The sequence below is a fragment of the Elephas maximus genome, chromosome 11 (genome assembly GCF_024166365.1).
Source record: "Elephas maximus indicus isolate mEleMax1 chromosome 11, mEleMax1 primary haplotype, whole genome shotgun sequence".
NCBI lineage: Eukaryota > Metazoa > Chordata > Mammalia > Proboscidea > Elephantidae > Elephas > Elephas maximus.
The window spans coordinates 91517041-91544805 of record NC_064829.1 but is presented as its reverse complement, the minus strand read 5'-3'; the positions used below and the strand labels follow the sequence as shown (position 1 = coordinate 91544805).

The 27765-nt window shown below is 54.0% G+C and overlaps 3 protein-coding genes across 8 annotated transcripts in view; all 3 read left to right on the top strand.

Annotated features, from left to right (window-relative positions):
• The first annotated feature begins 304 nt into the window (after positions 1-304).
• On the top strand, positions 305-9745 carry ZNF628 (zinc finger protein 628). 3 transcript variants are annotated; one of them, XM_049901202.1, is made up of 3 exons: positions 305-503; positions 5917-5999; positions 6165-9745. In XM_049901202.1, the coding sequence occupies exon 3, from the start codon at positions 6170-6172 to the stop codon at positions 9407-9409; it is 3240 nt and encodes a 1079-aa protein (XP_049757159.1). In that variant the 5' UTR covers positions 305-503; positions 5917-5999; positions 6165-6169; the 3' UTR covers positions 9410-9745. The 3 variants fall into 3 exon arrangements, with proteins under 3 accessions (XP_049757159.1, XP_049757160.1, XP_049757158.1); XM_049901203.1 differs by having other exon boundaries at positions 5877-5999; XM_049901201.1 differs by lacking the exon at positions 5917-5999.
• Positions 9746-9972: 227 nt separating this feature from the next.
• NAT14 (N-acetyltransferase 14 (putative)) lies at positions 9973-13160 on the top strand. 4 transcript variants are annotated; one of them, XM_049901207.1, is made up of 3 exons: positions 9973-10031; positions 10767-10887; positions 11969-13160. In XM_049901207.1, exons 2-3 carry the CDS (start codon positions 10816-10818, stop codon positions 12515-12517), a joined length of 621 nt encoding a protein of 206 aa, XP_049757164.1. In that variant the 5' UTR covers positions 9973-10031; positions 10767-10815; the 3' UTR covers positions 12518-13160. The 4 variants fall into 4 exon arrangements, with proteins under 4 accessions (XP_049757164.1, XP_049757161.1, XP_049757162.1 ...); XM_049901204.1 differs by lacking the exon at positions 9973-10031 and adding an exon at positions 10060-10373; XM_049901205.1 differs by lacking the exon at positions 9973-10031 and adding an exon at positions 10060-10409.
• Positions 13161-14043: 883 nt separating this feature from the next.
• SSC5D (scavenger receptor cysteine rich family member with 5 domains) overlaps positions 14044-27765 on the top strand; it is a 32817-nt gene continuing 19095 nt past the window's right edge. Inside the window, exons 1-8 of the mRNA XM_049901200.1 lie at positions 14044-14184; positions 14692-14718; positions 15032-15340; positions 15876-15989; positions 16177-16296; positions 16947-17261; positions 23616-23933; positions 25939-26100. Coding sequence (XP_049757157.1) covers positions 14160-14184; positions 14692-14718; positions 15032-15340; positions 15876-15989; positions 16177-16296; positions 16947-17261; positions 23616-23933; positions 25939-26100 — 1390 coding nt within the window. The 5' untranslated portion in view covers positions 14044-14159. The remainder of the gene's footprint in view (positions 14185-14691; positions 14719-15031; positions 15341-15875; positions 15990-16176; positions 16297-16946; positions 17262-23615; positions 23934-25938; positions 26101-27765) is intronic.

The window sequence follows — 27765 nt, the reverse complement described above, 5'->3', positions numbered from 1 at the left end:
AGGAATCACGCACTTGGTGAGCGGGGCCAACTCCAACCGCTCTGCCCCGGAGGAATATTTCTCGAGATGACGGGGGATCGATACTAATAAAGGGCAACGTGCAATCCCGCATCTCCGCCCGGCGTTGGGCTGACCCCAGCGACCGCCATCCGCATCTGGAACCCGGCGGTGGGGAGAACTACAAGTTCCAGGATGCCTCGCGCTGCCAGCGCCCAGGAGCGCGGCGAGGCCACCAGGGGCAAAATGGGCGCCATCGGGGGCGGGGACTCGGCGCACGTGGCGTCATGACGCGCCCACGCCGACGTCGGGGTTTGTGTGCGCGAGAGGCCGCCGATAAAGGTTGGGTGCCTCGCGCCGGGGGCCGTTGGGAGGGAGTGCGCCCCCGCCCCCCCTCCCCGGCCCCCGCTCCTTCGCCGCCGCTCCCGGGGCCCTGCCTTCCCGTCGGCCCCCGCGGGAAGGTCCTGGGACGCCCCCTCCCCTCGTTCCCCCGGCCGGGGCCGCAGGTGAGAGACCGGAGGGGGTGGGGGGAGGGCCCGGGGGGCGGAGACGTAGGGGAAACGGCGAGCGTGAAACCGGAAGGGATGCCTTAAAGGGAAGGTCGCTGTTTCACCCCCGACTGGGTCCCCTGGGTTGGCTCCACCCTTTTAAAGGGCAAGGAGCTGATTTTTAAAGCGGCGGGGTCGTATCTTTTATTTGACAAGTATTTTTTCTGCAGATGCGCATATCCTTTTCACCCCTTTTTTTCCTTGATAGGGAGTGACAGTTTCCTAGACTTTGAAGGAGAAGCTTCTAAAGCTTGGTTGCTTCCTAGCAATGTTTACTTGAGTAACGCAAAGATGGAGATGGGTGTGCAAGGGCTGCAGACTCTTAAAGGGGAAGCCCAACCTGGTGAAAAGGTGTGGTCCTGCTCTGGGTAGTGCAAACAGTGACCACGCTGGGCTGCTCACCTAAAGGTTGTTGGTTCAAGTTCACCCATAGGCCTCTTGGAAGAAAGTCCTGGCAATCTGCTTCTGAAAAACCAGCCATTGAAAACCTTATGAACACAGTTCTACTCTGACACACATGGGGGCACCATGAGTGGGAATCAGATCAACTGGCAACTGGCTTTTGGTTTTGCTTTGTGTTCTAAGATGGGTCCCAGCTTTTCTGGGGCATGGATCTTTTAAGGCGATGTCTGGCCTTTTCAAAAGCATGTGCAGCTTCTTGGAGTAATTACTTTCTTAAAAAAACTTGCTTACATGATAAAAGAAACATTTATTTTTTCCAATCAATAACCTGTCATCGTGGAGTGGATTCAGACTCATGGCAGTCTCATGTGTCAGAATAGAACTGCACTCCAAAGGGTTTTCAGTGATTGATTTTTTTGGAAGTAGATCTCCAGGCCCTTCTTCTGAGGCGCCTCTGGATGGACTGAATCTCCAGCCTTTCACTTAGCAGCCGAATACGTTAAGCGCTTGTACCATGCAGGAACTTTTCAAAGGGAATGCTTATAGCCTCTCAAAGGGTATATCCGGCACTTGTTCATGCAACATTTATTTATTGAATAAATACTGTGTGTCTGACATTTTAGTACTGGGATAGGATAGTGAACCAGCAGTGGTTCATAGTTTTGTGAAGTTGACATTCTAGCATGGGGAGAGAGATAGCAAAACAGAAAACATACGTACATTATATAGCAGTGGTTTTCAACTGGTGAAGTTTTGCCCCCCGCGTGGGGTCTACTTGTAGGCAAGGGCCAGTCTGGCAGTGTCTGGAGACATTTTTTGGTTGTCACAACTCTAAGGGGGGGTGGCATGCACTGGCATCTAGTGGGTGGAGGCCAGAGGTGTGCTAAACATCCTACAATGCACAGGACAGCCCCCCCGCCCCAGCGAAGAATCATCCAGCCGCAAATATTAATAGTGCTGAGGTTAAGAAACACTGATTATGTAGTTATCTGGGTTCTAATAAGGGAGCTCTGGTGGTACAGTGGTTAAAGTGCTGCTAACCCAAAGGTCAGTGGTTTGAACCCACCAGCAGCTCTGAGGGAGAAAAGACTTGGCAATCTGCTCCTGTAGATTAAAAAAAAAATTTACAGCCTAGAAAACCTTATGGAGCAGTTCTTTGTCCTGTAGGGTCACTATGAGTCAGAATCGACTTAATGGCATGCAGCAGTAATATGTTTTAATATATGTATGTTATATATGTTTGAAAGGAGTCCTGGTGGTGCAGTGGTTAAAGCGCTTGGTTGCTAACCAGAAGGTTGGTGGTTTGAACCCACCAGACGCTCCTTGGGAGAAAGATGTGGCAGCCTGCTTCTGTCAAGATTTACAACCTTGGACACCCTATGGGGCAGTTCTACTCTGTCCTGTAGTTTCGCTATGAGTCTGAATCTACTTGACAGCAATGGCTTTTTACATTTGTCAGATGATAAGCACTATGGAGGACAAGGTAAGGCAGGGAAAGAATGGGGAGTGTTGGAAAGGGTTGCACATTTGAACAGGGGTGGTCAGGGAAGGCATCACGGAGGTGATGTCTCAGCAGAGCCTTGGATTTCTTGGACAGCAGAAGGGAGGGGCACTAGGCAAGGGCCAGTGCAGGGGCTCTGCAGTGGGAGCATGCCTTCCCAGCTCAGCTGGGGGGCTGGAGCAGAGTGAGGGGTAGGGAGGCTCGCTGGAGAATAAGTAAAGGCAGGAACTTGGGGAGGGGGTGGCTGGCGGGCTTTGGGAAGGCCTTGTCAGGCCCTCCTAGGGGATCTGCCTTTCGCTGAGATGGGAAATGGTGAAGGGTTTTCAGCAGAGGCACACAGTGACCTGATCTACATGTTGATGGGTTTACTTTAGCTGCCCTGTTGGGAATAGATGAGGTAGGAAGGGTCGGAGATGTGTTAGGAGTCTGTTGCCACTGCCCTGGAGAGAGCTGTTGGTGCCTGGGACAAAGGTGTTGATGGTGTGTGTATGAGAAGCGGCCAGATTCCAAATATGCTTCAGATAGGGTCACTATGAGTCAGAATTGGCTCGATGGCAGGGGGTTTAGTTTGGTTTGACTTTTAGACTGGGGTAAAGGAGCTGTGGTGGCACAATGGTTAAATGCTTGGCTGCTAACCTAAAGGTTGGAGGCTCAAACCCACCAGTGGCTCCACAGGAGAAAAGACCTGGCAATCTGCTTCTATAAAGATTACAGCCAAGAAAACTCTATAGGGTAGTTCTACTCTGTTACAGGGGGGTAGCTATCAGTCGGAAGCGACTCCACAGCAGCTGACGACCACAACAACAGACCAAGGGACTCCACGCACTGAGGGTTACAGAGTGAGGAAGACAGGTGTCAAGGAGGACCCCAGGCTCTTGGCCTGAGCAGCTGGAAGAACTGAGCTGCCATGTGCGGAGCTAGGGAGGACCGTGGAGGGAGGAGAGTTTTGCTGGGGCAGAAGGGGCTCAGGAGCAAAAACTGTAGTTCTGTTTCGGGCATGTTAAGTTTGAGGCACCTCTTAGATGTCCCAGTGGTGTTGTCTAGCAGGCATTTTGGAGTTCAGAGGGGAGGTCTGGGGTAGAGATAGGTGTTTGCTTGTAGATGGTGTTTAAAGTCCTGAGAGTGGACAGCATGGTTAGGGAGAGTGTGGATGAAGGATGGTCATAGGGTGACAGCCCTGGGAGATGAGGAGCCAGCACAAGAGACGGAGCGGGAGCAGCAGGTGCAGGGGGTGGAAAGACAGAGAGGACAGTGGGGCTCTGGAAGCTAAGGGAAGAGGTTGAAGGAAAGAGTGACCACGGGAGTCACTGCCCAGATGAGCACTGAGGGCTGAGTGCTGGATCCAGCCCCATGGAGGTCATTGGTGACATTGACTGGAGCAGCGTGGGGGAATGCTGGGAATACACATCTGATTAAAGCGGTTTGACAGAGGGAAGAGAGCACGTGTTGATCATACGTTTGAGGTGCTGTGCTGTAAAGGGGTGGAGAGACAGGAAGCTGGAGCTGGAGGGGGAAGGACGTGGGGTGGAGAGTTTTTTACTTTTTTAAAGACGGAAGACAGAGCTGGTTGGTGTGCTGAAGGGAGCCATCCAGGAGACAAAAGGAAATGGAGGATGCAGGAGAGAGAAAGGGCAGGAGTGCAGAAGCAACGTCCCAGAGTTAGCAGGATGGAGGGCCTCTGGTGCCTAAGGGGAGACAGTGGCTTTTGGTAGGGGTCGGATTGTGTGTCCTTTGGGAGAAGTCAGAGTTCTGGGCACAGAGGGTGGTGGGTTGCTGGATGGAGGGAAGGCGGGACCCTCAACCTGGGCACTGCTGACATCTCAGGCCTGAGAAGTCTTTGCCTTGGGGATGGTCTTATGCCCTGTAGAGTATGGAGCAGCATCCCTGAACTCCACTCACTAGATGCCAGTAACACCACTCCCCCCGACAGTCATGACAACCAAAAATGTTTCCAGACATGGCCACGCGTCCCTGGTCTAGGCCCGCTGGTGTAGCGGCATGACCATGTGAATGTTGTCTTCTGAATGCTTTTATTTTTGGAGTGAAATAACCAAGGGCCAGGCTGCCTGCTAAGAGTCAATGGCATAGGAGGAGCTGGAGGTTTGAGGAGGAGAGAAGAAACATGGCCAAATGATTATCGTTGGGGATGAGGGTGGGGATGAACAAGCAGAGCAATGCAGTGCCCGGTGTAGGAGCTCTTAAGTTAGCCCCGGGGCAGGAATGCAGGTGTAGCCACGTGGCAGGGCCTACTCCCACCACCATTCTGTGGCTGCCTCCTCTCTGTGGCTGTGCTCCAGGTTGTTGGTGGCTGCATGGGAGTGATTTTAATGGTGGCTTGAGGCCTTTATGCTGGGTAAAGAGGCCTATGGGTGGTATAGTGGTTTGCACTCGACTGCTAACCTAAAGATTTGTGGTTCGAATCTACTCAGTGGTGCCACAGAAGAAAGGCCTGGTAACCTGCTTGCATAAAAGATTGACCCATTGCCATCAAGTTGATTCCGACTCATAGCAACCCTGTAGGACAGAGTAGAACTCTACCCTAGAGGGCTTCCAAGACTGTGATCCTTACAGAAGCAGACTGCCACATCTTTCTCCTGTGGAGCGGCTGGTGGGTTCGAACCCACTGACCTTTCTGTTAGCAGCCGAGCACTGTTATGCCACCAGAGCTTCTTCCAGGGCTCCAGAAAAACCCTGTGGAGGAATTCTACTATTGATAACATGTGGGGTCACCGTGAGTCAGAATTGACGCGACATGATCGGGTACTAAGAGGAACGTGGGGATGTGGGGAAACCCTGGTGGCGTAGTGGTTAAGTGCTACGGCTGCTAACCAAAGGGTCAGCAGTTCGAATCTGCCAGGCGCTCCTTGGAAACTCTATGGGGCAGTTCTACTCTGTCCTATAGCATCGTTATGAGTCAGAATCGGCTCGATGGCACTAGGCTTGGTTTTGGTTTTGTGGGGATGTGGGTAGGGGTGGAGGGTGCACAGCTGGCAGGGTCTGCTGATTGTAAATCCTGGTGGGGTCTTGGGACTTGTGGAGTTGGGGCAGCAGCAGGAGTGAGCTAGAAAGATGGACAGTGTTGGAGAGTAGGATGGGTGAGGTAAAGACCAGGAAGGGTTTCAGCTGTAGTGAAAAAAGGTTTAGGGTGTAGTCATGGAGGACAAGATCTTTAGAGGAGGGAGGGGGCCAAGGAAAGGAAAACAAGGTAATGGAAAAATACCCCCTTCACCTTCTGCAGACAAACAAAACCCAAATACTTTGTGGTTGGTGACCCCACGTGCTACAGAGTACAAGTGCTCCATAGGATTTTCTTGGCTGTAATCTTTGTGGAAGCAGATTGCCAGGCCATTTTTCTGCAGTGCCACTGAGTAGGTTCCAACTGCCAACCTTTAGGTTAAGTAGCCAAGCCTGAACTTTGCTCCACCCAGGAACTTTCCACTTTTTGCATGGACACACCTTACCTTTTAGGGGGAATGAGCAGAATCGTAAACGGAATGTTTGGCCTCCTAAAGATCACCCCAGAGCCCTGGAGGAGATGCTGACGTCCTAGGGTGGGTGACCCCATGCGTCCCTATTTGTCCCAGGCTTTTTCCCTTGTACACTACCTGGATGCTTGGCAGCACTAACCTGAAGGGAGACGCCCCGGAGGGTGGGCTGGGGAGGGCCCCTGACTCTTAAAGGGCCAGCATCCCCTCTGACTGGCACATCTCTGCCAGGTGTGATGGTCGGCTCGCACGTGGACATGGCACCTGCCTCCACCTCGGAGGGCGCCGGCGAGAAGCCGGGACCTGCTGCTCCAGCCCCAGCGGCGCAGTATGAGTGCGGCGAGTGCGGCAAGGCCTTTCGCTGGTCATCTCGACTTCTGCACCACCAGCGCACGCACACGGGCGAGCGGCCCTACAAGTGCCCCGACTGCCCCAAGGCCTTCAAGGGCTCATCGGCCCTGCTCTACCACCAGCGTGGACACACGGGCGAGCGACCCTACCAGTGCCCTGACTGCCCCAAGGCCTTCAAGCGTTCCTCGCTGCTGCAGATCCACCGTAGCGTGCACACAGGCTTGCGCGCCTTCACCTGCGGCCAGTGTGGCCTGGCCTTCAAGTGGTCTTCCCACTACCAGTACCACCTTCGCCAGCACACTGGCGAGCGGCCCTACCTGTGCCTGGACTGTCCCAAGGCCTTCAAGAATTCGTCCAGCCTGCGGCGCCACCGGCACGTGCACACGGGAGAGCGGCCATACACCTGCGGCGTGTGCGGCAAGAGCTTCACGCAGAGCACCAACCTGCGGCAGCACCAACGTGTGCACACGGGCGAGCGGCCCTTCCGCTGCGCACTCTGCCCCAAGACCTTTACGCACTCCTCCAATCTGCTGCTGCACCAGCGCACCCATGGTGCCGCCGCCCCTGCGACCACGCCTGCCCCAGGGACTGCCACTTCGGCCCCCGCCACCCCCCAGCACCGCTGTGAGCCCTGCGGCAAGGTCTTCGTTTCTGAGGCTTACCTGCAGCGGCATCTGCAGTCCCACGGCCCGCCTGTGCCCCCACCTGCACCCGCGCCAGCGCCGGCGCCCCCACCCCCGCCCGTGGTCCCCGAGCTCTTCCTGGCTGCCGCCGAGACCACAGTGGAGCTCGTTTTCCGCTGTGACGGTTGTGAGCTGGGCTTCGGCAGCGAGGAGCTGCTGCTGGAGCACCAGCCATGCCCGGGGCCTGAGGTGGCACCCCCGCCCCCACCCTCGGACACACCCGCCGCTTCTACTGCCTCCAAGCCAGACCCACCTCCGGCGCTGTCCCCACCCTCGCCCCTGCCTGTCTCGGCACCAGCCACAGCCCCCGGCTTCGCCTGCCTGCCCTGCGGCAAGTCCTTCCGGACTGTGGCAGGCCTCTCGCGCCACCAGCACAGCCACAGCACAGCCAGTGGGCAGGCGTTTCGCTGTGGCAGCTGCGACGGGGCCTTCCCACAACTAGCCAGCCTCCTGGCACACCAGCAGTGCCACGTGGAGGAGGCGGCAGCTGGGCGCCCGCCCCCCCAGGCCGAGGCGGCCGAGGTCACCTGCCCACAGGAGCCGCCGCCACCGCCCACTGCGGCTCCGGCCGAGCGGCCCTACAAGTGCGCCGAGTGTGGCAAGGCCTTCAAGGGCTCATCGGGCCTGCGCTACCACCTGCGGGACCACACGGGTGAGCGGCCCTACCAGTGCGGTGAGTGCGGCAAGGCCTTCAAGCGTTCGTCCCTGCTGGCCATCCACCAGCGAGTGCACACAGGCCTGCGTGCCTTCACCTGCGGCCAGTGCGGTCTCACCTTCAAATGGTCCTCCCACTACCAGTACCACCTGCGGCTGCACTCGGGTGAGCGGCCCTACGCATGCGGCGAGTGTGGCAAGGCCTTTCGCAACACGTCATGCCTGCGGCGCCACCGCCATGTGCACACGGGTGAGCGGCCCCACGCCTGCAGTGTGTGCGGCAAGAGCTTTGCGCAGACCTCCAACCTGCGGCAGCACCAGCGCGTGCACACAGGCGAGCGGCCGTTCCGCTGCGCACTCTGCCCCAAGACCTTCACGCACTCCTCCAATCTGCTGCTGCACCAGCGCACGCACTCTGCCGAGCGCCCCTTCACCTGCTCTGTTTGCGGCCGTGGCTTTGTCATGGCCGCCTACCTGCAGCGCCACCTGAGGACGCACACCCCTGCCAACCCAGCCCCCAGCCCCAGCCCCACCGGTCCCCAGCCCCCAGCCCCGCTGGCTGCTGCCCCACCCGCCACCCAAGACGTTCACGTCCTCCCACACCTGCAGGCCACACTCTCCCTCGAGGTAGCAGGGGGCACGGCCCAGACCCCGCCCCTGGGTCCCGCTGCACCCAACTCCCAGACGTTCCTCCTGGTGCAGACAGCCCAGGGCCTCCAGCTGATCCCCAGCAGCGTCCAGCCCTCCACCCCTCCGCCCCCACCTGCGCCTCCCAAGCTCATCTTGCTGCCTCCTCCCAGTGCTAGTGGGTGCGGGGGCCGGGCTAGGCAGGGCCAACGTGCTGTGGGGAAACCCGGGCAGGGGGCTGGTGTGGTCTGGCTGCCGAGCCCTGGGGGGCTGGGGGTGCAGGGAGGAGCCAGCCCTGGGGCCAATGGGGGAGGGCAGAGCCTCATAGTTCTGCAGAATGTGGGGGGTGGGGATGCAGGGGCGCAGGAAGTGAGCGGGGTCCAGCTCCAGCCCCTCCGGCCAGCCCAGGAAGTGACCACAGTGCAGCTGCAACCGGCCCAGGAAGTGACCACGGTCCAGCTGCAGCCGGCCCAGGAAGTGACCACGGTCCAGCTGCAGCCGGCCCAGGAAGTGACCACGGTCCAGCTGCAGCCGGCCCAGGAAGTGACCACGGTCCAGCTCCAGCCGGCCCAGGAAGTGACCACGGTCCAGCTCCAGCCCGTGGCGGGCCAGCTCACCAGTCCCGGTGGGGGCGCCGTGACTACGGAGGCCCCCAACCTGCTGGTGGTTCAGAGTGGGGCAGCGGAGGAGCTGCTCACAGACCCCGGCCAGGGGGAGGCGGGTGACGGCGAGGCCAGCGCCGGCGTAGTCCAGGATGTCCACTTTGAGACGCTGCAGACGGACGAAGGGCTGCAGAGCGTCCTGGTGCTGAGCGGGGCGGATGGCGAGCAGACCCGCCTGTGCGTGCAGGAGGTAGAGACCCTCCCTGCCGGCCTAGCGGAGCCACCTGCCCCGGGCCCAACCGGACAGAAACTCCTCATCATCCGCAGCGCCCCAGCCACTGAGCTGCTGGAGAACAGCGGCGTCGGGGGCGGTGGCACCACGCTGCAGCTCCTGGCCCCACCTCCGCCTGGGCCTGCGCCCGCCCCAGCAGGCATCCCCGCGGCGCCCACCCCCCAGATGGTCCAGGTGGTCCCCGCCGGGGCCGGGGTCCAGCAAGGCGTGCCCTCCATCCAGATCGTGCAGACCCTGCCCGCGGTCCAGCTGGTGCACACATTTTGAGGACACTGACTGGTACTTCTTCCTGCTTCAGAGCGAGACCCCGGCTCTGTCCGTCTTGGCTGGGCTCCGGAGAGGGAGGGGCTGCAGCCTGAGTTTGCTAATAAAGATCGAGAATCTCTTTCCCTTTTTTTTCTTTGGGGGGCGATTGAGGCAAGAGAGGAGAAAGGGGCAATGTCAAGGTCAAGGCGGCAGCCTGCGAGCTCCGACTCTCCGGGTCTGCAGATGACTGGCTTTGCGCTTTGGGGCCAGTTACTTCTATGTGGGTTCAGTTTCCCTGTCCTGAGAAAAGGGACGCATTGGTAACTATAGGGGGAAGGTTGGAGTCAGAACCCTGGTTAAGCCACTTGTAAGTCGCCCCGCCCTCCCCTCATCTGAAAAACGAGTGGGTGGGAATTCTCACCCCTAAGGGACCGCGAGGCCAGACGCCCAGGCTGAGGCCCTTGGGCATGGGAAGGGTCGGCCCCCGCGGCCTGGATGCTGACTGCGACCCTGGCCCCTCCTGCGAAGGCCCGCGTGCCAAAGAGAATCGATTCACTAGCAACACACACGCACACGGCGCTCACGTTGCCTAGCAACTAGGGGACGTCTCGAAGTGAGCGTGCGTTCACCCTCCGCGGGCCTGGTAAGTAGAGCTCCCCGCCCCCACGGCATCTGATCTCGCGGACCCGGCCGGCCAGGGCCAGTGTCCAGGGCCGTCTCCCGATTGCTCCTTCTCCGGGGACCAGAGAGGCCACCCCCCGGCAGGATCACCGCTTCCTGACGCTGTCCCTCAACCCCCGGGAGTCCAGCGCTCTGCCCTTCCGGACACTTGGCAACCGTTGCTAAGGCCGAGTCAGGCACCGCCCGCTGCACCCCCCCCAGCTGCAAGAGTTTACGTCACTTCCGCCGGCGACCCCTTTCCGACCCTGTTCCCCCGCCCAGGGCTGTCAAGGGATCTCATCTGCCCTGCAGAGGAGCTTGGCAGGTGCTCGCTCCTGCGCCGCGGCAGGGGCGCTGCTAGGTGCTGTCCGAGAGGCAGTGGTCCAGTTCCTGGCTGGGTCCCCCAGGGCGGCCCTGGCACCCGGGAGGGCGCCCCGGGGTGCGAGGTGTGGATGTTCACAGGGCATTTAGGGGCAGATCGCTGAGTACCACGGGGGTGGGGCCGGGATCACTGGAACTTCAGAAGGGTCACAAGGTAGATGGGGAGCTTGACCTGCCGTGTGGCTCACTCGGGGGCCTGGACTCTAAGTCGTGGAGCTTCGGGCCGGACCTGGGTCACTAATGAAACGATCCCTGTCCTTGGAGGGGGCGGAGGCTTTGGGGTGAACAGAGAGTGGAGAGGGGCGCCCGCTTCCGCTGACTGTCTTGTGTTCCTCAGGTGCACGCCTGCTCCCTCAGGGGCGCGGGGCTCGGGCCCGGGGGCAGCCATGGCCCCCGGCCACCTATCGGTGAGGGAGATGAGGGAGGACGAGAAGCCCCTGGTGCTGGAGATGCTGAAGGTGAGAAGCCGCGAGTGGTCCCTGTGCGCCCGGGCCGGCGTGGAAGAGGGTCCCGCCACCCCTCGCCCTGCAGCCTGAGGCCCTGGGACCCCTGGAGGAGGGGGTTCTTTTCCTCCTCGGTTACTTCGTAGCTGGGCCCCTTCTCTCTCCAGTGCCTTCTCCACCACACCCAAGGCCCAGCCACCCCAGAACCAGGACGATGTGGGGCCAGACTGCGGTGCAGCTTCCTCTCAGCCTTAGAGTCTATGGCCCTACGTGCCACCCAGAACGCATTGGGTCTGGTCAAAGCACAGCCTCGTACCCCAGCCAGGCAGGCACTCAGGACCTTCCCAGCCTTCCTGCGCATCCCCCTACTGCAGCCTGGGACAGTTGTGTGTCCTCTCTACCTGGCATATGGTCCCCTCCCAGAATCCAGTCTGCCTTTCAGGGTCATTTCCCAGGGCCTCAGTCTGGCCCCCTGGCTGAGTGGGTGCCACCATGGCTCCTAACTCATGTATTCATTCATTTGCTCATTCATTCATTCACAAACTCCTTCACTCGTCTGCTCACTCACGCATTCATTCATCCATTCATTTATGAACTCATTCATTCATTCACCCACTCATTCATGCATTCGTTCCCTCATTTATTCACAAGCCATTCATTCTCCCACTCATTTATTCATGCATCAATTCACTCCTTCACCCCTAATCCACTTACTCTTCATTCACACTCATTCATACATTCATTCACTTACTCACTCATTCATTCATCACACATCCATTCATGCATTCACACATTTACTCATTCAGACATTCACTGATTCATTTGTGCACTCATTCATTCATTTGCTTTTTCATTCACTAACTCAGTCTATGCTCATTTACTTACTCAACACCCAGCATGTCAGACTCTGTTCACTGGTGACTGCAACACATGAGGTCCCTGCCCCTGCCTGTCTCTCTCCCACAGACCCCCTCATTTTCAAGCTCTTTGCCCCAGGTAGGACTGGCTCCCCTCTCCTAGTCCCTGGTGTGCATAAAGGCTGTGGCGTGATGGACAGAGAAGGCTCTGCTCCTGACTGCCCCCCTCCTACCCTCAGGCTGGCGTGAAGGACACGGAAAACCGCGTGGCTCTGCACGCCCTGACCCGGCCCCCAGCCCTGCTCCTCCTGGCAGCAGCCAGCAGTGGCCTGCGCTTTGTGCTGGCCTCCTTTGCACTGGCCCTCCTCCTGCCTGTATTCCTGGCTGTGGCCACTGTGAAGCTGGGCCTGAGGGCCAGGTGGGGCTCGCTGCCCCCACCGGGTGGTCTGGGGGGCCCCTGGGTGGCTGTACGTGGCTCGGGCGATGTGTGCGGCGTCCTGGCCCTGGCACCTGGCACAAATGCAGGGGACGGGGCCCGGGTAACCCGCCTCTCTGTTTCCCGCTGGCACCGCCGCCGGGGCGTGGGCAGGAGGCTGCTGGCCTTTGCCGAGGCCCGGGCCCGTGCCTGGGCAGGGGGCATGGGTGAGCCTCGGGCCCGTCTTGTGGTCCCGGTGGCTGTGGCCGCCTGGGGGGTGGCAGGGATGTTGGAGGGCTGTGGGTACCAGGCTGAGGGGGGCTGGGGCTGCATGGGCTACATGCTAGTGCGGGAGTTCAGCAAAGAACTGTGACTCACCTGCCCAAGGAGAGCTGGGTCTGGGTGGGAAACCAGCATTTAGTGAGCATCTACTGTGTGCCAGGAAGGTTCACTCCACTCTGTCCACTGCCCAATGTGGGTAGTGTTTGGACTTTGGTAGTGTGTGAACTTCTGAGAGTGGAATCCCTCCTTTCCACTCTTGGCTCTCTCTTGGGAGCCAACAAAGCTCAGCCTGTCCAACCCTCTGCCTCAGATCCAGCCTGCACTGAGAAATCTCCCCCCCTCCCATCTGTGCTACAGGCCTGGAAGAGAGATTGGGAGGGGAGAATGAGCAAGTATGCCCCCTAAGAGTGAGGCTTAGCAGCAGGGGCATGCTTCAATGGGGGTTTCCTGAGCATGCGTTGGGGTTTGAGGCCTGTGATTGGAGGGGACAGGGCTGCAGAGTGGGTGGGGAAGGTTGGTGGGGTTGAGCAGAGCCTTTGCAGGGAAGGGCTGTCTGCATCTCGGGGAGCCTGGTGGGGACTGGGGTGGTGGGGGGAGGTGCAGGGCTGCCAGGGCTGGACTGTCTGGGAAGCTGAGAACTGAGAGCAGTGGGCGGGCAGCATCCCCTCCAGCCTTCCCTTCAGACCCATCTGGTTTTTTACACTCATTTGTTAATAAAGCCCAAAACTGCTGTGTGCCCTACTCTGTCTCTGATGCCTTTTCCAGTCTGTCTTCAGAGCCCCCCTTCTGTCTGGCTCCTCCTTCCCCAAGTCGACATGAATTGTTGGTTGGGGGGGAGGGTGGAGGCTGCACCGGGAGAAGGGGAGGCAATGAGCTCACAGCGGCTCAGTCCCTGCCAGCCCTTCTGACTCACGAGCCCCATTACCGAATTTTTTCCACCTCACAGCTGCCTGGTGCAGAGAAAGAGAGAGAGCGTATATGTGTGTGAGTGTGTGGAGTTCTCACTCCCCCCACCCAAACCTTGGCCAAAACTGAGGTCTCCCCATACCCCTCCACTTCCCATTTCTTACTCATTAGAGTCATCTATATGCAACCAACCCTCCCCACAGATGCAGGAATAGGGATTTTGCATTCAAACCTACCAGGAGTAGGGGCCAGGGAGGAGGGAACTTGCTCAGTCTCCTTTCCTAATCTAGGAAGTCCTTCCTGGTGTCTGGCTGCAAGCCTGCTAGCTGCACCCAGCCCCAGATGTACCTGGCTCAACCTCCATCCCCTCCACTGTGGTCTGACCATCTTCCCAGGCTGGACAAGAGAGGAGGCAGGAGGGGGCTCCCCATCTCTGCCAGGCCCCTACATCCACCTCCATGCTGGCCCTGCCTGCAGCCTGCCACCCCAGGTCTCTAAGCCCAGGTCATTACTGGTTTAAAGCCTGGTTGGTTCCCGTGTGGGTGTTTGCAGCTTGGACACCCTCCCTCCCTCCCGCCCGCCCGCCCGCCAGCCCGCCAGCCACCCCCCTTCTCTCCACACCCCAGCCGCTGGCCAGCTCCCTCCCTGCCCCCCGCTGTCCCCTGCCGCCTCCTCGCAGCCTCTCTCTTCCTTCTGGAAGAGCGTCCAGCCCCTGCCTGCTCCTCCCTGGGTCCAGGGCGCCTCCAAGGCACTTCCCTCCTGTGGCTGCCTCCTCCTCCTTCCCCCCCTTCCCCTTTCACCCTGTCCCTGCCCCGGCCTCTGCAAACATGAGGGTCCTGGCCTGCCTCCTCGGTGAGTGACCCGTCCTCCTAAGGGACTCAGGGGTCCTGCGTCCTTGCCCTCTGACCCCTTCATCATCAAGTTCAGGGACTCAGACTTCCAGGACCCCAGTCCCTTGAGGATCCATCCTTCTTCGGGATGCCCAGTCTCTCCCTCCTGGGGACCCAAGGGACCTGGCCCCTCCCCTTGGCCCTGACCCTGGGGTGGGGACCACTCAGCCATGTGACCTTCAGCCAACCCCCTAGGGGAACACAAAGGACCTGGTCTCTAGCCCTGATTTCAGGCGCCAGGACCTGACTCTGATTCCAGCCCTCTGCAGTGGGGTTCCAGGTCTGAGATATGAGGACTCCGAGCGCACGCGCGTGCGGGTGTGCGCGTGTGCTTGTGTGTGTGTGTGTGTGTGTATACACGTGCGCACGCGTATTGGGATATTCCCAACAAAGGTCCCGCTATGCAGAAAGGACCCCTCTTGGGTGGGGCCTGCCCCTCACTCTTTCCCACCCGTCAAACCCCTTGCAGCCGCTCTAATGGGGATCCAGGCTGTTGGTAAGTCCCCAAACTCTTCTGCCATCTAGTCTTGCCGAGCTTCCAGCCTGCCCTATCGGCTTCACTTCATCCTCCACCAAAGCCCTGGCCACCCCCATCTCCACGTGACCTCTTGACTGGCCCTCCGGGGAACCACTCCCCCTGGGGACCCAGGTGTCCAACCTCTTCCCACCTCTCTCCTGAGTGCCCAGTTGTCTGGGTCCCCCAGTGACCAGCTGGCTTCCCAATTGTCCCCTGCATCCCCTACCCTCATCCTGCCCCAGGGCCTTGGGAGTGTCTCTCCCCGGGGTCAGAGCCTCCCCTCCGTCCCCAGAGCGGCTGCACCTGGCTGACGGCCCCCATGAGTGCGCTGGCCGGCTGGAGGTGTGGCATGCAGGGCGCTGGGGGACAGTGTGTGACGACGGCTGGGACCTGCGGGACGCTGCTGTGGCCTGCCGGGAGCTGGGCTGCGGGGGTGCGCTGGCTGCCCCTGGAGGTGCCTTCTTTGGGGAGGGCGCCGGGCCAGTGTGGCTCAGTGAGCTGGCCTGCCGGGGCAGCGAGGGGCGGCTGGGCTTGTGCCCCCACCGTGGCTGGAAGGCCCACATCTGCTCTCATGAGGAGGACGCAGGCGTTGTCTGTGCAGGTGAGGAGGGCTCCTTGGCTCTAAATGTCATCTGCCAGGTGAGGAGTCCCTGGCCCAGGGGTTATCTGCCAGGTGATGAGTACCTGGCCCCAGCTGACTTCTGCCAAGTGAAGGGTCCCTGGCCCAGGTGTCATCTGCAGGTGAGGGGTCCCTGGGCCCAGGTGTCATCTGTGCAGGTGAGGGGTCCCTGGGCCCAGGTGTCATCGGTGCATGTGAGGGGTCCCTGGCTCAGGGGTCATCTGTGCAGGTGAGGGGTCCCTGGTCCTTGTTTGGGGCAGCCTGTTCTCCAGCTCCTTCAGAGATGACCCAGGGACCCAAGTCCTCAGCCCCAGTAACTGAGGGTCCAGGAGTCCAGATCTCCAATCTCTAATCCCCTCAAAAGCCACTATCTCCCTCAGGGACCCCCACTTTACAAGTGGTAGCTTTGGAGCCCTGGAGGACAAGGTAATGGGCATCCCAGCCCCTGCTGCTCTCTCAGGGACGCTGTGCCCTCTTTACTGTCCCCTCCCCCTCACAGTTTCTGTTCTCTCCATAGGCCAGCGTGTGGCAGCAAATTCCAGGGAATCGGCCCCTCTTGTGGGTGGGGATCTGTGGCTGGGGCTGTCCAGGGAGTTCAGTCCAGGGCCTGAGGTGCCCCCCACGACTTCTGGTGAGTCCCAGGGCTCACCAACTAGCCCCGCCCCATGCTCTCCTGGCCTCACTGTGGATGGTCTCCTCCCAGCTCTGGGAAGTCCTCCTTGTGCCCCAGCTATATTTGGAGGCTGAGAAGGTATAGCCCAGTCCCCCAGGTGGACAGAAGTTTGAGCTCCTGACCTCATGGCTGTCTTCTCCCTTAGTCCCCCGCCTGGTAGGAAGCTCCCAGAACAGTGGTGGCTCCCGGAAGAAGAGCCCCCGGCCACCCAAGCAGGCCAAGTCCACCAGGGCTCCTGTGCTGACCACCGGGGCTGCCCGCCAAGGTAAGTCCTTGCAGGTCCCCCAAACTGGATGCCCTAGGCCCAGCTTCCGACACCCCTTGGGGATTCAGGAGGCCCAGCCCTGTCTCTCCCTCTCCCCACCACCTGCCCATTCATTTAAGTGACCTAAGTGTCTGACTTTTGGCACCCAGGTACCACCCCCATTCCTGGCTCTCTCCTTAATGGGCAGGTCTCATGCAGGACCTGATTCTGTCACTGGACAAGCCACTGCCCTCTCTGGGCCTCAGTCTCCCCAGATAAGAAATGAGGGGGTTGAATGTGCTTATCCCAAACTGTGGTCAGACAAAACCCCCAGGTCCTTATTGTCCTCCTAGGCCCCTCACAGTCCTTCTGAGTCCCTCACTATCCCTCTAGACCCCTCCCTGCCCCCCAGGCCCCTCCCCGTTCCCACAGGCCCCACCCTGTCCCCCCAGGTCCCTCCCCATTCCTCCAGACCCCTCACCATCTCCCCAGACCCCTTTCTGTCCCCCCACACCCCTCCCTATCCCCCAGGCCCTTACCTGTCCCCTCAGACCCTTCATTGTCCCCCCAGGCTCCTCACTGCCTCCTCACTCCCTTCTCATCCCCTCAGGTCCCCTGCAGTCTCCCCTGTCCCTTACTGTCCCTTTCCCACCCACTCCTCCATCCCCTAGAACGGTTGCGGTTGCGGCTGGTCTCAGGTACCCACAGCTGTGTGGGCAGGCTGGAGGTGTGGCATGCGGGACGCTGGGGGACAGTGTGTGACGACGGCTGGGACCTGAGAGACGCTGCTGTGGCCTGCCGGGAGCTGGGCTGTGGGGGGGCGCTGGCTGCCCCTGGAGGTGCCCGATTTGGCCCAGGCTCGGGGCCCGTGTGGATGGACGATGTGGGGTGTGGAGGCGGAGAGCAGGCCCTCCGTGACTGTCCTCGCAGCCCCTGGGGTCGGAGCAACTGTGACCACAGCGAGGACGCAGGGCTGGTCTGCACTGGTATGTCAGGGTGGGGATCCTTGAGGACACCCCCAGTCCCCAACCCTCTTTCCCTCTCCAGGAGGCTGCAAAGGTTTGCTCGGGTCTCAGCTCTGTTCCTCCTCCTTATGCCAGGGACCCCTCACCTGTTCAGGTGACCCCTGGGGCCAAGAGCTCCTCACCTGCTCTCCAACTCCCTCCCTCCTCATCCTCCTCTTGAGGAAATGAAAGGAGCAAGGGTTTGAAGTGTGGGCGCTACTCTCAGCCCTGCCCAGTGGTCTTGGTGAAGGACCAACTTTCCGAGCTTCATTTTTCCCAACTGTGTAATGGGGCCAAGAGTATCTGCCTCACATCATGGGCTGAGTTTGGAGGAGTCCTGCCTGCCCTCTGCCCCTTGGCTGGGCCATTAGTCTCCTAGGGCTGCTGTAACAAAATACTGCAAAGTGGGTGGCTCTAAAGAACAGAAATCTATCATTTCACAGTTCTGGAGGGTGGGAGTTCGAGATCAGGGTATCAGCAGTGTTGATTCGTTCTGAGGCCTTGGGGGAGAAACTGCTCCATGACTCTCTCCCAGCTTCTGGTACCTACAGACATTCCTTGGTTTGTAGCTGCAATGTCAATGAGATGGACTGGCACAATAGGCACAACCATGGACTCAAACATACCATTGATCATGAAGATGGGGCAGGACCAGACAACATTTCGTTCTGTTGTACATAAGGTTGCCGTGAATCAGAGCAGAGTCGATGGCAACTAACAAGTCAAGGCTTCAGAGAGGAGAGGGTTAAATGGTCAGGGAGAATCAAACCTCACTGAAGTCTTTGATGACGCTTGGTGCTTTACCAACATCTTATTTAATTCTCATGACAACCCTGTAAGGGAGATATTTCTGTTTTTCATTTATGCTCGAGGGAATGGGCTGAGCTGAAACTCAAATGCAGGTATGTCTGCCAAGTACACAGTAGGTATTCATTCCAATGTCAGTTTTCCTCTTTCCCTTCCTCTTCCCCTTGAGCATCAACTGACTTATGTAATTGACTTATGCAAGTGCTTCCTGTTTGCTTGTAGCCCCCTGGGGACCCGACCCAGCACTTTGGAACTCCATTGCAATTGCCCTTTAATTCTGTTCTTTTCTCTAGAGTACTGTTTCTTTCTTTCTTTTTTTTTTTGTAGAGACTATACACAACAAAACATACACCAAATTCAACAGTTTTCTACATGTACAATTCAGTGACACTGATCACACTCTTTGAGTTGTACAGCCATTCTCACCCTCCTTTTCTGAGTTGTTCCTCCATTAACATAAGTAAAGTCACTGCTCCCTAAGGTTCCTATCTAATCTTTCTGGTCACAGTTGTCAATTTGATCCCTTATAGATAGTTCTTAAAAGAGCATAATGCTCAAGGCAGACATTCTATACTAGTTAAGCTAAACTATTGTTTGGTTTAAAGAAGACTTCAGGGGATATTTTTGGTGTAAGGTTTAAAGATTATCTCATGGCAATAGTTTTGGGGGTTCATCTAGCTTCCATGGCTCTAAAAAGTCTGGAGTTCATGAGAATTTGAAATTCTGTTTTAGAGCAGTGGTTCTGAACTGGGGGCAATTTTGTCCTCCATGTGTTTGAGGTAGAGATAGATTCCATACTCCCCAATAACCCAACTCTTACCTAAGGATGACCCAATGGAAATATACCCTAAAACCAAGAAGTAGTTAAAATCTAGACCAGTGGTCTCAACAGGGGGAGATTTTGCCCACCCTCCATCCCTTCCACCCATGTTTTTCTAACAAATAAATCTGTCTTAGAGGAAGGACAGCTCCTTAAAAGTGAGGATGGCAACACTTTATCTCACTTACCTTGGACATGTTATTAGGAGGGACCAATCCCAGGAGAAGGAAATCCTGCTTGGTAAAGTAAAAGGTCATCAAAAAAGAGGAAGACCCTCAATGAGATGGCTGCAAGAATGGGCTCAAACATAGCAATGATTATGAGAATGGTGCAGGACCGTGCAACCTTTCGTTGTTATGGATAGGGTCGCTATGAGCTGGAGCCAACTCCATGGCACCTAACAACAACAACAGGGGATATTTGGCAACACCATGAGTTGGATGGACTCTAAGGCAACAACAACAAGAGACACTTTCTTTTTTTAATTAACTTTTATTAAGCTTCAAGTGAACATTTACAATTCCAATCAGTCTGTCACATGTAAGTTTACATACATCTTACTCCCATCTCCCACTTGCTCTCCCCCTATTGAGTCAGCCCTTTCAGTCTCTCCTTTCGTGCCATTTTTGCTGTCTTCCCTCTCTCTCTATCCTCCCATCCCCCCTCCAGTCAAGAGCTGCCAACACACTCCCCAGTGTCCACCTGATATAATTAGCTCACTCTTCATCAGCATCTCTCTCCCCCCCGCTGCCCAGTCCCTTTCATGTCTGACGAGTTGTCTTCGGGGATGGTTCCTGTCCTGTGCCAACAGAGGGTCTGGGGAGCATGGCCGCCTGGATTCCTCTAGTCGCAGTCAGACCGTTAAGTATGGTCTTTTTATGAGAATTTGGGGTCTGCATCCCACTGATTTCCTGCTCCCTCAGGGGTTCTCTGTTGTCCTCCCTGTCAGGGCAGTCATCGATTGTGGCCGGGCACCAACTAGTTCTTCTGGTCTCAGGATGATGTAGGTCTCTGGTTCATGTGGCCCTTTCTGTCTCTTGGGCTCCTAGTTGTCGTGTGACCTTGGTGTTCTTCATTTTCCTTTGCTCCAGGTGGGTTGAGACCAATTGATGCATCTTAGGTGGCCGCTTGTTAGCATTTAAGACCCCAGACACCACATTTCAAAGTGGGATGCAGAATGTTTTCATAATAGAATTGTTTTGCCAATTGACTTAGAAGTCCCCTCAAACCATGTTCCCCAGACCCCCGCCCTTGCTCCGCTGACCTTTGAAGCATTCATTTTATCCCGGAAACTTCTCTGCTTTTGGTCCAGTCCAATTGGGCTTCCATGTATTGAGTGTTGTCTTTCCCTTCACCCAAAGCAGTTCTTATCTACTGATTGATCAATAAAAAACCCTCTTCCTCCCTCCCTCCCTCCCTCCCCCCTTCGTAACCACAAAAGTATGTGTTCTTCTCAGTTTTTTCTATTTCTCAAGATCTTATAATAGTGGTCTTATACAATATTTGTCCTTTTGCCTCTGACTAATTTCGCTCAGCATAATGCCTTCCAGATTCCTCCATGTTATGAAATGTTTCAGAGATTCGTCACTGTTCTTTATCGATGCGTAGTATTCCATTGTGTGAATATACCACAATTTATTTACCCATTCATCCGTTGACGGACACCTTGGTTGCTTCCAGCTTTTTGCTATTGTAAACAGAGCTGCAATAAACATGGGTGTGCATATATCTGTTTGTGTGAATGCTCTTGTATCTCTAGGGTATATTCCGAGGAGTGGGATTTCTGAGTTGTATGGTAGTTCTATTTCTAACTGTTTAAGATAGCGCCAGATGGATTTCCAAAGTGGTTGTACCATTTTACATTCCCACCAGCAGTGTATGAGAGTTCCAATCTCTCCGCAGCCCCTCCGACATTTATTATTTTGTGTTTTTTGGATTAATGCCAGTCTAGTTGGTGTGAGATGGAATCTCATCGTAGTTTTAATTTGCATTTCTCTAATGGCTAATGATCGGGAGCATTTTCTCATGTATCTGTTGGCTGCCTGAATATCTTCTTTAGTGAAATGTGTGTTCATATCCTTTGCCCATTTCTTGATTAGGTTGTTTGTCTTTTTGTGGTTCAGTTTTGACAGAATCATGTAGATTTTAGAGATCAGGTGCTGGTCGGAGATGTCATAGCTGAATATTCTTTCCCAGTCTGTAGGTGGTCTTTTTACTCTTTTGGTGAAGTCTTTAGATGAGCATAGGTGTTTGATTTTTAGGAGCTCCCAGTTATCTGGTTTCTCTTCATCATTTTTGGTAATGTTTTGTATTCTGTTTATGCCCTGTATTAGGGCTCCTAGGGTTGTCCCTATTTGTTCTTCCATGATCTTTATCGTTTTAGTCTTTATGTTTAGGTCTTTGATCCACTTGGAGTTAGTTTTTGTGCATGGTGTGAGGTATGGGTCCTGTTTCATTCTTTTGCAAATGGATATCCAGTTATGCCAGCACCATTTGTTGAAAAGACTATCTTTTCCCCAATTAACTGACACTGGTCCTTTGTCAAATATCAGCTGCTCATACATGGATGGATTTATATCTGGGTTCTCAATTCTGTTCCATTGGTCTATGTGCCTGTTGCTGTACCAGTACCAGGCTGTTTTGACTACTGTAGCTGTATAATAGGTTCTGAAATCAGGTAGAGTGAGGCCTCCCACTTTCTTCTTCTTTTTCAGTAATGCTTTGCTTATCCGGGGGTTCTTTCCTTTCCATATGAAATTGGTGATTTGTTTCTCTATCCCCTTAAAATATGACGTTGGAATTTGGATCGGAAGTGCGTTATATGTATAGATGGCTTTTGGTAGAATAGACATTTTTACTATGTTAAGTCTTCCTATCCATGAGCAGGGTATGTTTTTCCACTTAAGTATGTCCTTTTGAATTTCTTGTAGTAGAGCTTTGTAGTTTTCTTTGTATAGGTCTTTTACATACTTGGTAAGATTTATTCCTAAGTATTTTATCTTCTTGGGGGCTACTGTGAATGGTATTGATTTGGTTATTTCCTCTTCGGTGCTCTTTTTGTTGATGTAGAGGAATCCAAGTGATTTTTGTATGTTTATTTTATAACCTGAGACTCTGCCAAACTCTTCTATTAGTTTCAGTAGTTTTCTGGAGGATTCCTTAGGGTTTTCCGTGTATATAATCATGTCATCTGCAAATAGTGATAACTTTACTTCTTCCTTGCCAATCCGGATACCTTTTATTTCTTTGTCTAGCCTAATTGCCCTGGCTAGGACTTCCAGCACGATGTTGAATAAGAGCGGTGATAAAGGGCATCCTTGTCTGGTTCCCGTTCTCAAGGGATATGCTTTCAGGTTCTCTCCATTTAGAGTGATATTGGCTGTTGGCTTTGCATAGATGCCCTTTATTATGTTGAGGAATTTTCCTTCAATTCCTATTTTGGTAAGAGTTTTTATCATAAATGGGTGTTGGACTTTGTCAAATGCCTTTTCTGCATCTATTGATAAGATCGTGTGGTTTTTATCTTTTGATTTATTTATGTGATGGATTACATTAATGGTTTTTCTGATATTAAACCAGCCTTGCATACCTGGTATAAATCCCACTTGATCAGAGTGAATTATTTTTTTGATGTGTTGTTGGATTCTATTGGCTAGAATTTTGTTGAGGATTTTTGCATCTATGTTCATGAGGGATATAGGTCTATAATTTTCTTTTTTTGTAATGTCTTTACCTGGTTTTGGTATCAGGGAGATGGTAGCTTCATAGAATGAGTTGGGTAGTATTCCGTCTTTTTCTATGCTTTGAAATACTTTCAGTAGTAGTGGTGTTAAGTCTTCTCTGAAGGTTTGGTAGAACTCTGCAGTGAAGCCGTCCGGGCCAGGACTTTTTTTTTGTTGGAAGTTTTTTAATTACCGTTTCAATCTCTTTTTTTGTTATGGGTCTATTTAGTTGTTCTACTTCTGAATGTGTTAGTTTAGGTAGGTAGTGTTTTTCCAAGAATTTATCCATTTCTTCTAGGTTTTCAAATTTGTTAGAGTACAATTTTTTGTAGTAATCTGAAATGATTCTTTTAATTTCATTTGGCTCTGTTGTGATGTGGTCCTCCTCGTTTCTTATTCGGGTTATTTGTTTCCTTTCCTGTTTTTCTTTAGTCAGTCTAGCCAATGGTTTATCAATTTTGTTAATTTTTTTAAAGAACCAGCTTTTGGCTTTGTTAATTCTTTCAATTGTTTTTCTGTTCTCTAATTCATTTAGTTCAGCTTAATTTTTACAAGAGACACTTTTGATTGTCCCAATTCAGTGTGCTGCTCAACATCCTACAATGCACAGGAGGGCCCCACATGTCAATGGTGATAAGGTTGGGAGCCCTCCCTCCCCGCCACTCTGTAGAACTGGGGAAGGTATAGCAGGGAGCTGAGAGGTGAGGGGCTGAGTGCAGAGCCCAGACTGAGGATGGAAGAGAATCAGGAAGGAGGAGCAATGGCCAGGGCTCCCAGCACTCACTCCTGGGAGGCAGGGACATGGGGGCTGGAAGAAGAGGCTGGACCCAGTTAGAATCAGGCCTTTGGCTCACTTGTAAATTAAAGATGTAGTATCCACTTTCCAGCACCACCTTGGGGATGAATACTGTCTGCGATGTTTAGTAAATGCTTGGACATCTTTGTTTCCTGTATCTCTCTCTCCATTCTTCTCTCTCCCACGTTCAGGACCAGCACCCCGGCTGCGCCTGGCTGATGGCCCCCACGGCTGCGCGGGCCGACTGGAGGTGTGGCACGCTGGGCGCTGGGGGACAGTTTGTGATGATGCCTGGGACCTGCGTGATGCTGCGGTTGCCTGTCGGGAGCTGGGGTGCGGGGCTGCCCTGGCTGCCCCAGGAGGTGCCTTCTTTGGGGAGGGGGCCGGACCCATCCTCCTGGATGACCTTCGGTGTCGGGGCAACGAGACGGCCTTGAGATTCTGCCCCTCAAGGGCCTGGAGCCAGCATGACTGTCATCACCGGGAAGATGCTGGGGCTGTGTGTGATGGTGAGGGGGTCCCAGGAATGTAGAGGCCAGAAGGGCAGGACTTGTACCTTTTCCTAACACATACCGAACGCGCCCTCTGCCAAAACTTTCCACTTCTCCCATCTTCTCCTCATCTGTGAAACTTCATTCTCATGGGTAGATCTCAATGTGGTTGATTCTGCCCCCCTTCCCAGGGGACACTTGACAGTATCTAGAGACATTTTGGATTGCCTGTCTTAGCTATCTAGTACTGCTATAACAGAAATACCACAAGTGGTTGGTTTTAACAAAGAGAAATTTATTCTTTCACAGTCTAGTAGGTTTCAAGTCCAAATTCAGGGTGTCAGCTCCAGGGGAAGACTTCCTCTCTATGTTAGCTTTGGAGGAAGGTCCTTGTCCTCAATCTTCCCCTGGTCGGGGAGCTTCTCAGGCTCAGGCACCCCAGGTCCAGAGGATGCGCTCTGCTCCTGGTGCTGCATTCTTGGTGGTACAGGGTCCCCACCTCTCTGCTTGCTTCCCTTTCCTTTTATCAAGGAGATGACCTGAGTAAGAGTGGTGTTACAGTCCCACCCTAATCCTCTCAACATAGAATTACAATCACAAAATGGAGGACAACCACACAATACTGGGAATCATGGCCTAACCAAGTAGATACACACATTTTTGGGGGGACATAATTCAATCCATGACATTGCCCAACTGGGGAGGAGGCTGCTATGGCCATCTTGTGGGTAGTGGCCAGGGATGCTCCTCAACATCCTACAATGTACAGGAGAGCCACCACAACAAAGGAGTAAACCAAAACCAAAAGCAAACTCATTGCCATGGAGTCGATTCTGACTCATAGTGAGCCTGTAGGACAGGGTAGAACTGACCCAAAGGGTTTCCAAGGCTATAGTCTTTATAAAAGCAGGCTGCCACATCTTTCTCCCATAGAGCAGCTGGTGAGTTCAAACCACCAACCTTTTGGTTAGCAGCCGAGCACTTAACCACTGTGCTACCAGGGTTCTTAATAAATATCAGTAGTGCTGAGGAAGAAAAACCCTGCTGTATTCATTTCCTGCGGCTGCTGTAACAAATAACCACGAACTGGGTGGCTTGAAAAAACAGAAATTTATTCTCTTGCAATTCTAGAAGCTAGAAGTTTGAGTCAGGGTGTTTGCAGGACTGTGCTCTCTTTGAAGGGAAGATCCTTCTTTGGTTCTTCCAGCTCCCAGTGGCTTCCCGCAATCCTTGGTGTTCCTTGGCTTGTAGACACGTCACTCCAATCTCTGCCTCTGTTTTTACATGGCCGTCTTCTCTCTGAGTTTGTGTCCACATTTCCCCCTTGTTACAAGGACACCAGTCATTGAATTAGCGCCCACCCTACACCAGTATGACCTCACCTTAACTAACTACATCTGCAAAGACCCAATTTCCAAATAAGGCCACATTCACAGGTTCTGAGTAGACACGATGGTTCAAATGGTTAAATGCTCAGCTTCTAACCGAAACGTCGACAGTTCGAACCCACCAGCTGCTCCGTGTGAGGAAGACTTGTTGATCTGCTTCCATAAAGATCACAGCCAAGAAAACCCTATCAGGCAGTTTCACTCTGTCACATGGGGTCGCCATGAGTCCGAATCAACTTGATGGCACCCAACAACACAGCTATTCAACCTAGTACACCTGCCCTCCATCAACCCTTTCCTCTTTGGCCCTGCCTCCCTCTCACCATCCATTGGAAGCCAATCTTCTCTGTAATAATGTCACCTTCTCTCTTCTATCTTACCCTCAACCCAACTCTCCTCTCTCACCCTTCATTCCCACACTTCTCTTCCTGGGCCAGGGACATGGGAGGTTTGGGCTATATCTGGGGAGGAGGTTTAGCAGGATGGGACCCCTGAGTATATGAAGCTGAGAGATGATGAGGGAGGAAGATGGAGGGGGTGAAGGAGTAGGGGTGCAGGCTCTGGGACGGAGGATGCGGGGAGCCTAAGGCAGCAGCATGGGGGTGGGTGATGATCACTTCTTGCCCCTGTCCCAGGCATGCCCCTTGGCTATGTCCCCCCAACGGCCCCCACAGCGGGCAACAACAATTCAACCTCCAGGGCTCTGCCCCCAACGGTGACCCAGACCCTGTGGACAGCTGGCATCTTACCTCCTCCAGCCTCCCCTACTGTCCCTCCTGAGCCCGGACCAGCAGCTGGTGAGTGTCTTCCTGCTCCCCAAGAAAACAGGGTCTTAGCTTCTGACTCCTCGCTCCTACTGACCCCACCCCAGGTTCCCTTTCTCCTTGCTCAGAGACTCTTATCAGGGACCATCTTGCAAAAAGAAGGGTGGAGGATAGGAGCACAGGGCCCCAAGCTCAGAAGGGCCCAGGGCTTGGCATAAGGCTTTGCCGTCATTATCTTAAGATCGTGGGTGGCACAAATGGTTCGTGTTCGACTAAAGGTTGACAGTTCAAACCCACCCAGTGGTGCTGTGAAAGAAATGCCTGTCCTCCATCTTCTGTAAAGATTACAGCCAAGAAAACCTTATGTGTGAACCACAGTTCTACTCTGTAACACATGAGATTGCTATGAGTTGGAATTGACTTGATGGCACTGTTTTTTTTTTGGTTGCCATCTTGAATTTTTTTTTTTTTTTTTGCTCCTTCATTCTTTTATCTCTGATTTTTTCTGCGTTAAATACATATTTTCTAGAGTGCCATTTTAATTCCCTTGTTGGTCTTTTATTATATATTTTTTAATTGTTTTCTTCATGGTTGCCCTGGGAATTACAATTAGCATCTTAACCGAAACAATCTAGTTTTGACTAATACCAACTTTAATAGTATACAATAACTTTGTTCCTATATAGCTCCATTTCCGGTCTCCTTTATCATGTTGAAATTCTGAATACTTTTTAAAAATTCTTATTTTTTAAATAACATTTTATTATGTTTTTGTTGAAGATATCCACAACAGTTTAGGTTCCCATTCAATAATTTCTACGTAAGTTGTTCAGTGTGTGAACATTCTCATTATTTCTGTTCTGGTCGTTCTGTTTACATTAATCCAGTTTTCCCACCCCCTTACATTCTCATCTTTGTTTTAAAGAAATTGTTGACACTTTGGTCTCATGTAGATGATTTTTTAAAGGATTACAGCACTCATGGGTGATTCTTTATTTTGTGAGCCAATCTGTTATTTAGCTAAAAGGTGACCTCAGGAAATAGTTTTGGCTCAAGGTTTGAAGAGTATCTCAGGGCAATAGTCTTAGGTAGATCTCCCATCTCAACCAATCCTTTTTTGTTTCTTAATTCTTACTACTTTTTGAAGGGGCCTAATATTTTCACTTTTCACTGGGCTCCGCAAATTATGTAGCTGGTCCCGGATAGGAGAAAGGATGACAGGCTGAGCTTCTGGCTTCTCCTCTCACTCTGGGTGGCCATGGAATCCTATACAGGGTATTCCATCTGGCTCCAAGTATCAGCCGGGCCCAAGGTGTCCCTTTACTTTCTTAAGCACCTGGTTCTTTATATAATGGCGATTATGGTGCTTGGCTGATTTTTTGGACACAGACCACCAGGCCCTTCTTCCAAGGTGCCTCTGGGTGGTCTCGAACCTCCAACCTTTTGGTTAGCAGTCAAATGTATTAACCATTTGCACCACCCAGGGGCTCCAATAATAGTAGTAATAATAGCTAACATTTATTGTCTCTATGGATTTGCCAATTCTAGATATTTCACAAAAGAGCCCTGGTGGCGCAGTGGTTAAGTACTCAGCTGCTAACCTAAAGGTTGGTGGTTCGAACCCACCAGCCATTCTGCAGGAGAAAGATGTGGCAGTCTACTTCTGTAAATGTTACAGCCTTGGAAACCCTGTGGGGT